Genomic DNA, 12,034 nt, shown 5'->3' on the forward strand with positions numbered 1-12,034 from the left:
TTGCTAGGTTTTGGATAATATATGACAACAGAGTTATATTTACACATAAACAAAACAGAGTTTGCAGCTCGCTAGCAGCCTGTGATGTCACTACGCTAACGTCCGCTAAATGTCTTGTAAGTCACTGAAGAGGCACCATCAGATTCCAAACACTGTGTTTTCAGTTTTAGAAGTGTTCATTTCTCTCTAGTGTTTACAGAATATATGAGAAACATGTATATAAACACATAAATTAAGCATTTTTAGAAAGAACAGCCAGACATCACGGCGCAGCTCTACTCTGATTGGCTGTCACCTCTGCCACTCAAAACAAAAAACTGAACAGATCGAAACACAATGTTACTTTTTAACCTCTTAAAGTAGGTCCAGGTTAGTCATCTTTGAACTTGTCCAAAGTCTGTGTCCCAAGAATGTTCCCTGTGGATTTGAAGACTCCGACAGTAACAGGACTGGACTTAAGATGAACATGGACGGCTGGACGGACGGACGCACACAAAGTCTTCTCAATACCTAACGGCCATATTGACGGCCACGGGTAAAAACCAGACAATCACAATATTGACAAAAAATAAAAATCCTATTTTGACAAATCTAAAATAATGTTTTGTGCTTCTATTAAACCTTAAATGGGGTTTATGCCATCAGCGTTTGATTTTACTCTGTGGACAGAATTCATGTGTTATTTACAGATTTTCTGATTGAATGTCAAAGTAATTTGGGATGGTTCGTCTGGATTTACGGCGTGTTTGAACAGGTTGATTGTGTCACCGCTGATGACTGGCAGCAAAGGAAGAGTGATTCAGGTTGACTGGAATTGCTGCAGAAACCTTCAGATGAACTCATAACACAAAGTGACAACAACGAGGAATCAGGGACACACGGCGAGTCGACGACAATGACATCAAAAAATAAATTACTAAATCTGTTGGAAATGACATTCTGTAAGACATTCCAAAAACAAAGTACTTATTTCAAGGCTTTTTCTGAATTCATTTATTTAATACAAATTTAATTCATCCGTTTACTCTGCTTACTCCAGTTAAGAGTCGCGGGGGGCTGGAGCCGATCCCAGCCGTCACAGAGTGTGAGGCGGGGTACCAGCTGGACAGGACGCCAGTCTGTTACAGGGTCACATACAGACAGACACATTCACACCTACGGACAATTTAAAAGTTTCAAGTCCGCCTAACCTGCGTGTCTTTGGATGTGGGAGGAAGCCGGAGCACCTGGAGGAAACCCACACACACACACAGGGAGAACACACAAACGCCACCAGTGGAAATCGATCCCGTGCCCTTCTTGCTGTGAGGCACCAGCACTAATCATTAATCCACCGTGCCAGAAAGTTTATTAGTTTAATGATTTATCACTTGGTGGTCTCCAGCGTCACATTCTTAATGCTGTACTGTGTTGGAACAGCAGCCTGAAGGCAGCTGACACAAACAAGCTCTTCAGGAGAGCTGGCTCTGTCCTGGAGGTGGAGCTGGAGTCTGTGGTGGAGGTGTCAGAGAGGAGGATGCCGAGGAAGCTGCTCAGCATCCTGGACAACACCTCCCACCTCCTGCATGCCACACTGATGTCCTGTCAGAGCACCTTCAGCCATAGACTGGGACCACTGAGGTGCACCACAGAACACCACAGGAGGTCTTTCCTACCTGTGGCAATCAGACTGTATAACTCCTCCCCCTTCTGCAGGATGAATACATAATGAAGGAAGTTATTCAGAGTTATTTCATTATTCAGAGTTATGTGGAATATATCTTCCAGGCATTTCACATAAATTTGTCAGAATCAGAATGCCTTTTATTGTCATTATACATTGGTACAATGAGATCAGGGCCATCCAGTTGCAGTGCAATAAAATAGAATAAAAATAAAAATAGTGCAAGAGTATGTATCAAAAACAAGATATAAAGAAAAATTCGGCAATGTAAGGAAAAAAAAAAAATATATATATATATACAATTGACACTAGTGCAAGGTGCGGCTAGGATATAAATATATTGCACAGAAATGTATATTGTCTGTGGGTGATTGGGTTATTGCACATGGTTAGGATCACACGAGGAGGATCAGTGCATGCTAGAGTTCAATGTAGTTATGGCTTTAGGGAAGAAACTGTTTTTCAGTCTGTTTGTTTTTGTCCTTGTGAGCCTGTAGCAGCTCCCTGAGGGCATCAGGTCAAACAGGGCAGAGCCAGGGTGAAAGCAGTCTTTGGAGATCACTTTGGCTCTGCTGAGGCAGCGGGAGGTGTAAATGTCCAACAGGGAGGGGAGAGGGCGGCCGATGATCTTCTGTGCTGCCTTTACAACCCTCTGCATTCTCTCACTGTCAGCAGCGGTGGAGCTGCCAAACATACTGTGATGCAGTATGTCAGCAGGTTCTCAATGGATGAGCGGGAGAAGGCCAGCAGCAGGTCAGTGTTGAGGTTGTACTTCCTGAGGACTCTCAGGAAGTGTAACCACTGCTGAGCCTTCTTGAGGATAGAGGAGATGTTGTTGGACCAGGAGATGCAGTCTGAGATGAGAATGCTGAGATACCTGAAGGTGTGGACCCTTTCCACACGCTCGCCGTTGATGAGAAGGGGGGCAGGGTCGGTGCAGTGTTTCCTGAAGTCAATGATGATCTCTCTGGTCTTCCTAGTGTTCAGAGCGAGGTTGTTCTCTGAGCACCAGGCTGCCAGATCTCCTCTCTGTAGGCAGCCTCATCACCTCCGGAGATGAGATCGACCACTGTGGTATCGTCTGCAAACTTGATGATAAGGTTGTTCTTGTGGGCCAGTCTGCAGTCGTAGGTGTAGAGGCAGTAGAGGAGGGGGCTCAGCACGCAGCCCTGTGGAGAGCCGATGCTCAGCGTGCAGGTGGAGGAGAGGTGGGGGCCGAGTCTCACAGTCTGGGGACGGTTGGAAAGAAAGTCTTTAATTCAGGCACATGTGAGAGGGTGGAAGCTGAGAGTGTCCAGTTTTGTGGTGAGTCTGTCCGGGATTATTGTGTTGAAGGCAGAACTATAATCCACAAAGAGCATTCGGACGTAGTTCTGCGGCTGCTCCAGGTGGTTTAGAGCAGAGTGGAGAGCTACGGCGATGGCATCCTCTGTGGATCTGTTTGCCCTGTATGCACACTGGTGAGGGTCAAGGTCTGGGGGGAGGTGGTCCTTGATGTGCTGAAGAACCAGTCTCTCAAAGCACTTCATGATTACCGGAGTGAGGGCCACCGGCCAGTAATCATTCAGGGTGGTGATGGGAGACTTCTTCTGCACTGGGATTATGGTGGAGGTTTTCAGGCAGGACGGGATGACTGCTTGGTCCAGGGAGAGATTGAAGATCCTGGTGAAGGTGGGGGCGAGCTGGTTGGCACACGCTCTGAGCACCAGTTGTATGTACGAGGTCTATTAGATAATAAACCGACCCTTTTATTTTTTTTTTAACTATATGGATTTGAAGGACGTGCGATTACACCAATCCTGCTTGAACCCTCGTGCGCATGCGTGAGTTTTTTCACGCGTGTCTGTGACATCATTTCCCTGTGGGCAGGCCTTGAGTGAGATGTGGTCCCGCCCTCTCGGCTGAATTCCTTTGTTTCACACGCTGCTTGAGACGGCGCGCGTTGCTTTATCAAAATTTTTTCTGGACCTGTGAGGAATATCCGAGGGGACACTATTCGAGAAATTAAGCTGGTTTTCGGTGAAAAGTTTAACGGCTGATGAGAGATTATGGGGTGTTTCTGTCACTGTAAGGACTTCCCATGGAGCGGGACGTCGTGCAGCGCTTCCAGGCACCGTCGTCGGCCTGTTTCGACCTGAAAACATTGTAATTTAAGGCTTAATTCACCCAGGACGTCGTGAGAGAACAGAGAAGATTCAGAAGAGGCCGGCATGAGGACTTTATGTGGACATTCCACTGTTTAAGGACATTTTGTAATGAAAGATGTGCGCGCAAATTCGCCGAGTTGTTTCCGTGATGACTCGGCAAATCTGTGTGCGCCGCGACAGGAAAAACACCTCCGTGTTGAAAACCATTTGTAAAATTCAGGCGGCTTTTGATGGCTTTCAACAAGTGAGTAACTGAGAAATTGTTTAACAGCTTGGGCATGTTCCAACTTGTCCGTTAAGGTTTCCAACGGAGGTGTTTTTCCTGTCGCGACCCCCCGCGGTCGGGTCCGGCCCGACATGCGACTCTGCCCGCACGTTCTTTCATTACAAAATGTCCGTTAACAATGGAATGTACGAATAAACTCCTCATGCCAACTTCTTCTGAAAGTTCTCTGTTCTCTGACGACTTACTGGATCAACAGAGCCTGAAATGTGGACGTTTTCAACTTGAAACGGTGAGACGCTGCCGCCTCGAAGCGCAGATCGCCGTCAGGCGCCGTGGGCCGTCCTTACGGCGACACTACCAGACCAAAATCTCTCATCAGCCGTGAAAATTTTTACCGAAAACCAGCTGAATTTATCGAATGGTGTCCACTCAGTTGTGCCTTACAGTTTTGAAAAAATTTTTATCAAACAAAGCAGCAGTCTCTGAGCCATTCCTAAACAATGAAAAAACGAGAAGGTGGGCCACTCCTCACTCAAAGACTGCCCACAGGCGAATGACGTAACCGACAGGCGTGAAAAAACTCTTGCATGCCCACGAGGGTTCAAGCATGTCTGATGTAATCACACGTGATTCAAAGCCATATGGTTTTTGAAAAAAATAATAAGGTCAGATACTTTTCTAATAGACCTCGTACAAAAAAAAAGACTGATTGATTTCAATTTAATACTAACACTTTCTGCAACTGTGTATTTAACTAACCAGTGTTTACCGTTTACTGTTTCTGTACTCTGGAAAAATAATTTCCTTTAGGATAAATAAAGTTGATCTTATATCTTTAATAATGTTTAATAATCAATAATGTCCTAAACAGTTTTCATTTAAAAAAAAAACAAAATGTTGGAAAAAACGTCACAGGAATTAATGTGGAATTTTTAAACAGATCATCAAACCTTTTGTCAAGAGTCTTGACAGACTGAAGACTGAGCACTTGATGACTAGCCAACATTTTTATGTTTTTGTGTTTCGTGTTAGTATATGCTACCTGCAGGTAAGGCTAATCACACGTAATGCTAACAGTTGGCGCCATTCAGTAACTTAGTTAAGCAGTTATTCTGCCTACGCATCCTAATGCTAACTTAGCATGTGACAGCACTGCTAGTGTGCATATATATATATATATATATATATATATATATATATATATGTCTACTTCATTTTATTATTTTATTTTATTGTTACAAGTATTATTATTATTGCTTTATCTGTGCACACACTATGTGATGCACATTTTCTTCTACTCGCACTCATCTTGTGTTTATGAAGAGCTGACGTAACGTGAATTTCTCCATAGTGAGATCAATAAAGTCTTATCTTACAAAGTGAAAATATCAGCTATATGTTTTAGTTTAAAGTATTACACTAATTTTGAAGGTTTTAGCATTTACAGACACACATTCCAAAAGGCATTACGGGAAAATGAGTTTCCTGTCACTGGTTGGTCGGTTATATATATATACACTCAACAAAAATATAAACGCAACACTTTTGGTTTTGCTCCCATTTTGTATGAGATGAACTCAAAGATCTAAAACTTTTTCCACATACACAATATCATCATTTCCCTCAAATATTGTTCACAAACCAGTCTAAATCTGTGATAGTGAGCACTTCTCCTTTGCTGAGATAATCCATCCCACCTCACAGGTGTGCCATATCAAGATGCTGATTAGACACCATGATTAGTGCACAGGTGTGCCTTAGACTGTCCACAATAAAAGGCCACTCTGAAAGGTGCAGTTTTATCACACAGCACAATGCCACAGATGTCGCAAGATTTGAGGGAGCGTGCAATTGGCATGCTGACAGCAGGAATGTCAACCAGAGCTGTTGCTCGTGTATGGCATGTTCATTTCTCTACCATAAGCCGTCTCCAAAGGTGTTTCAGAGAATTTGGCAGTACATCCAACCAGCCTCACAACCGCAGACCACGTGTAACCACACCAGCCCAGGACCTCCACATCCAGCATGTTCACCTCCAAGATCGTCTGAGACCAGCCACTCGGACAGCTGCTGAAACAATCGGTTTGCATAACCAAAGAATTTCTGCACAAACTGTCAGAAACCGTCTCAGGGAAGCTCATCTGCATGCTCGTCGTCCTCATCGGGGTCTTGACCTGACTCCAGTTCGTCATTGTAACCGACTTGAGTGGGCAAATGCTCACATTCGCTGGCGTTTGGCATGTTGGAGAGGTGTTCTCTTCACGGATGATGCGAAGGAGATGTGTTGCACTGCATGAGGCAAATGGTGGTCACACCAGATACTGACTGGTATCCCCCCCCAATAAAACAAAACTGCACCTTTCAGAGTGGCCTTTTATTGTGGGCAGTCTAAGGCACACCTGTGCACTAATCATGGTGTCTAATCAGCATCTTGGTATGGCACACCTGTGAGGTGGGATGGATTATCTCAGCAAAGGAGAAGTGCTCACTATCACAGATTTAGACTGGTTTGTGAACAATATTTGAGGGAAATGGTGATATTGTGTATGTGGAAAAAGTTTTAGATCTTTGAGTTCATCTCATACAAAATGGGAGCAAAACCAAAAGTGTTGCGTTTATATTTTTTTTGAGTATATGTAAATGTTATTTTTTTCATTTGTTAAAAAAGGCAATTTGAAAACTGAAACTTCTATTTGACTTATTGTTAAAAATGAACTTTTTAGTTCACAGATTAACAGATATTGAAGCTAACGTTTAGGTTAGCTGTGCCCACCACTGTGTATAATGTGCTACATTCCGTATAAACGTTGGTGTTAACCATCAGCTGCAACGTGTGATGGACCGTTTAACGGAAAATAAATAATGCAGGAAGTAGCTAGCGAGCCCCAGATAAGCTAAACATTGTGCCCACTGTAGCAAATCTTATTAAATGTGTGGAATTAGGGATCAACTATAAAATTAAATATAGAGTATAGACATTTTTATAAAGGTCAAAAGATGCACGGTGTTACATGGTCAGACATGGAAAGTTAACCAGTATTTTTTGAAACATTGTTCATTCAGCTTTTTCATGGTTGAGTTACTGTTGTTACTCTGAATATCTGTTTATTTTTGCCACAGATGGTTGATTTATGGCACATTTTAGTGTGATAAGTTCGTCTGTTGTTTTTTTTCACCATTTGATTTTTGGTCTCATTTTTCCAACTGGAATAAAGTAGAAACTGGACTGAATGTTAGAAAAAATTTGCTGCCAATACACTTAATATTTTACTTTTCTGACTTTTTCTGGACAAGTTCAGACAAGACATTGTTAGATTGTGTCATTACAAATGTTGGAAATAAAACAGATGTAAATGTGTTATTTTTAAAGTCTAAATAATAATAAAAAAAAAGACACGTCAAAGTTTTTCAATTCGACTAAACATAACATATACTCGTACATGCGGTTATGTTCCAGAACTGCCAAGCAAGGTAAAATTTGCCAAAGGTCAATCATTGGGGTCAGGGTCATATCTGCCTCCCAGGTTCATCTTCTGATTTCTACCAAACTTAAAGAATTCATTTTGGAAAAGGTCACCCAGTCTGCACCAACAGTGACACGCATTTTAGTGATTCCAAAATTGGCATCACAAGGTCAGTCAGAGGTCAGTCATTTGGGTGAAGGTCAAGGTCATTGTACCCTTACCGTCTTCATGCCCATGGGTATTACTACATAGCATACATTCATATCCTCGGATCCGTCTTAGAACATAATTCTTGTCCCTGTATTCTACAGTCACAGTTTATAGAATTTAGGGGCATTTGTTAGCAGAAATAAATACATTCATAACCATCTGTTCATTAGTGTATGATTACCTGAAACACTGAATTAATGTCTTTTCATGAGCTTAGAATGAGTTGTTCATGTCTACATAGGAGCAGCTCCCCTCATGGAGGCCTCCATGGTGCATGGCCATGTTGATACAGTAGCCTATAAGGTACATATCTGCAGTGGTGGGCACAACTAACCAAAAAGTTACCTTCGATAACCATTAATAAGATGATTGATTGAAACCAATAAACTGATAAAAAAAATTATCTTTATTACAGATCTATTACAGATAACCAATAACTATTAGTATTGATTTGGACGCGGCCACATCAGATTATACTGTCGGCTTCTGATAAAACAGTTTCACTTTAAGCACTTTAAAAATCCAAAACAGTGTCTAAACGTGAAGAAAAGTCCCTCCCTCTGTACACACAGCTCCTCCCCCACCGAGTCTTGGTGATTAAATTACAGCCACAAAGAAATAAAATAAAATAATGTTAAAAATAGTCTGTTTTGTTTTTGTGTCAAGTGGACAAGTCACTGTAACATCCAAAGACAATCTGAACTACACTACCCACAATGCTCCCTGCATCGACCGGCCAATCATGTATTGCGCTTAATGATGACGCCATCAGCAGGTGACAGCCAACCAGTCTGCTCGGTGGCTAGAAACACACAACAAACGGACTAAAATGTTTGATTTTAGGTTTTACAAACGTTTTTGACCATTAAACTTTACCAGCAAAGAAAATGTTAGCGGACTGAAAGTTATCGGAACTAAATTTATCGGAAGATAATTGGTCCAATGATGGTTTTAAAACGTATCTGAAAAGCTAATCCGATAGCAAAAACATTAGCTTTGATAATTATCTGATATCAGATTAGCTGAACTGTGCCCACCACTGCATATCTGCAACCGTTTACATTCTGCTGCATGGCAAGAACAGTGATAAATTTAAAAAAATAATAATAAAAGAACAATCAGTAGTTGCGCAGCTATACACTAATCACTGGTTGCTAGCACACTAGCACATGCTAACAAGCTTGAGAAGCCTTATTTTTGCTTATGTTGAAAAGGCAAAGGCACGTCAATCCTGTTGCCAGAGGTGAAAACGTGAGGAGAAATAAAATCTGCAACCTCCCATTAGATGGCACAAATCCTACACACTGTAGCTTTAATAACATCATCAGAAATATGCTCAGTGTAATCAGAAATTACAAGAAGTGTGATCTCGGTAATACAGTTTTACAGCTGGGAAAAAAAAGAGTTTTGAGTTAATTTGTTGCTCTTTTACTGCAGGGAACCTGACTGATTTGTATGTGTATGTAGACAGGTGTGTGTGTCTTTCCAAATCATGTACAATCAACTGGATTTACCCCAGGTGGACTCCAATTAAGCTGTAGAAACATCTCACGGATAATCAGTGGAAACAGGAGGCACCTGAGCTCAATTTACAGCTTCATGGCAAAGACTGTAAATACTTAGGTACATGTGATTTCTTAGTTTTTTTGTTTTTTGTTTTTAATATATTTGTAAAAAATATTAAAAATGTAACTTTTTCACATTGTTATTATGGGGTATTGTGTGTAGAATTTTTTGTAAAAAAAAAAAAAAAAAAAAAAATGAACTTACTCCATTTTGGAATAAGGCTGTAACATAACAAAATATGGACAAAGTGAAGTGCTGTGAATACTTTCCAGATGCAACGTGCGTTTGTATCATCTTTTTAAAACTTGATTTCTATCATATAACAATTTTCAAAAGGTGCTCTTAGAGTCTTGATTGCTTCCAGTGTTTTAATATGAATGACTTTGTTGGCTTGTTCTTTAAAGGGTGGAGTGAGCAAACGCCAAAAGATTATCAGTAACATTGTGAGGGAGAATGTTTTAGTCATTACTAACAAACTGGTTTCCAAAAGGTTTGTTCAAACAGGAACAGAAACTATAGAGTTGTGGCATCGCGCCGGAAGCAGAGCCAGAACTTCAAAAGACAAGTACACCCTGGAAAGCTTGCTTTACAATTTGGTAGGTCAACATCAGCCCAACACTGCTCTCAGACCAGAAGGATGGTATCCAGTCTTACTTTTAATCGTGTCAGTTTGTATTTTTCAGCTTCCGTTTAGCAGTAAAATGGAAAGCTTTCTACCCCCTGAAGCGTGTTAGCATCAGCCAGATTAGCCACGTTGGCAAACGTTCTGGATCAAGGATCATGTCTGGCTGCCAGTGCCACTGCTTCTGTGAGGATGATTATGGTTTAAGCACCATTACAGGATTAGGGAGGTGTGGGAGACCAGGAACGGCTCTTACTCCAGACAGTGAGCGTCAAGCGTCTCTCAAAGTTTCCGTTCGGGAAGGTGGAGATGTGGCAGGTGAAGCTGCCTTCGTCCGACTCCTCGGTGTTCAGGATGAGCAGAGCCGAGTCCTCCGTGGGGCTGCTGCTCTCGAACCTCACCCGGCCAGAGTAACGGCCAAATTCTGGAGGAGCAGACAAAGACTCAGCTCAGTCAAGACGTACATCCAAAAGACAAAGTAACAGTTAGAGGGTTACGTCACCTGAACAATCTGTATGACCGCACTCAGTTTGTTCCCCAAGTCCTCCCAGGCCCTTTAGCCAAATTCTACCAAAGCTGGTGGACGTGGACGAAGGTTGACCTCAGAATTATCCTCCAAGAGTTAGTTTTGGCAAAGCTTATGGATCAGAGGTCAACATTTTGATTTGCTTTTAGTCACATGTAGAGTTCCAGGCAATGCCAAGCAAGCTTGCCCCAATTTGCCCGAAGTCAATCAATGGGGACAACATCACGTCCACACCTGTCTGCTGGTCTACTCCTCCCTGGTTCTTTGTCCCAGTTCTACCAGACTTGATACATGGATGAGGACTGATCCTCGACTTGCCCTTAAAGGGTTCATTTTGGCATTGGACAAACTCAACGGGGTCAAGGGATTTTCAACCCAGTTTTGACCAAACTTGGCCAACATATGTACAGTAGTGTTCAGAATAATAGTAGTGCTATGTGACTAAAAAGATTAATCCAGGTTTTGAGTATATTTCTTATTGTTACATGGGAAACAAGGTACCAGTAGATTCAGTAGATTCTCACAAATCCAACAAGACCAAGCATTCATGATATACACACTCTTAAGGCTATGAAATTGGGCTATTAGTAAAAAAAAAAAGTAGAAAAGGGGGTGTTCACAATAATAGTAGCATCTGCTGTTGACGCTACAAACTCAAAACTATTATGTTCAAACTGCTTTTTTATCAATCCTGTGAATCACTAAACTAGTATTTAGTTGTATAACCACAGTTTTTCATGATTTCTTCACATCTGTGAGGCATTAATGTTGATGGTTTGGAACCAAGATTTTGCTGGTTTACTAGTGTGCTTGGGGTCATTGTCTTGTTGAAACACCCATTTCAAGGGCATGTCCTCTTCAGCATAAGGCAACATGACCTCTTCAAGTATTTTGACATATCCAAACTGATCCATGATACCTGGTATGTGATATATAGGCCCAACACCATAGTAGGAGAAACATGCCCATATCATGATGCTTGCACCACCATGCTTCACTGTCTTCACTGTGAACTGTGGCTTGAATTCAGAGTTTGGGGGTCGTCTCACAAACTGTCTGCGGCCCTTGGACCCAAAAAGAACAATTTTACTCTCATCAGTCCACAAAATATTCCTCCATTTCTCTTTATGCCAGTTGATGTGTTCTTTGGCAAATTGTAACCTCTTCTGCACGTCTTTTATTTAACAGAGGGACTTTGCGGGGGATTCTTGCAAATAAATTAGCTTCACACAGGCGTCTTCTAACTGTCACAGCACTTACAGGTAACTCCAGACTGTCTTTGATCATCCTGGAGCTGATCAATGGGTGAGCCTTTGCCATTCTGGTTATTCTTCTATCCATTTTGATGGTTGTTTTCCATTTTCTTCCACATGTCTCTGGTTTTTTGTCCATTTTAAAGCATTGGAGATCATTGTAGATGAACAGCCTATAATTTTTTGCACCTGCGTATACGTTTTCCCCTCTCCAATCAACTTTTTAATCAAACTACGCTGTTCTTCTGAACAATGTCTTGAACGTCCCATTTTCCTCAGGCTTTCAAAAAGAAAAGCATGTTCAACAGGTGCTGGCTTCATCCTTAAATAGGGGACACCTGATTCACACCTGTTTAT

General features: G+C 41.8%; 1 protein-coding gene across 3 annotated transcripts in view; it reads right to left on the minus strand.

Moving 5' to 3' along the window:
- Positions 1 to 12,034, minus strand: part of nectin4b (nectin cell adhesion molecule 4b) — an 80,966-nt gene that overhangs the window by 57,041 nt on the left and 11,891 nt on the right. For all 3 annotated transcript variants that reach the window (XM_034183419.1, XM_034183418.1, XM_034183417.1), the window contains exon 3: positions 10,155 to 10,322. In XM_034183419.1, coding sequence (XP_034039310.1) covers positions 10,155 to 10,322 — 168 coding nt within the window. The remainder of the gene's footprint in view (positions 1 to 10,154; positions 10,323 to 12,034) is intronic.

The sequence above is a fragment of the Thalassophryne amazonica genome, chromosome 12 (genome assembly GCF_902500255.1).
Source record: "Thalassophryne amazonica chromosome 12, fThaAma1.1, whole genome shotgun sequence".
In the NCBI taxonomy this organism is placed as follows: domain Eukaryota; kingdom Metazoa; phylum Chordata; class Actinopteri; order Batrachoidiformes; family Batrachoididae; genus Thalassophryne; species Thalassophryne amazonica.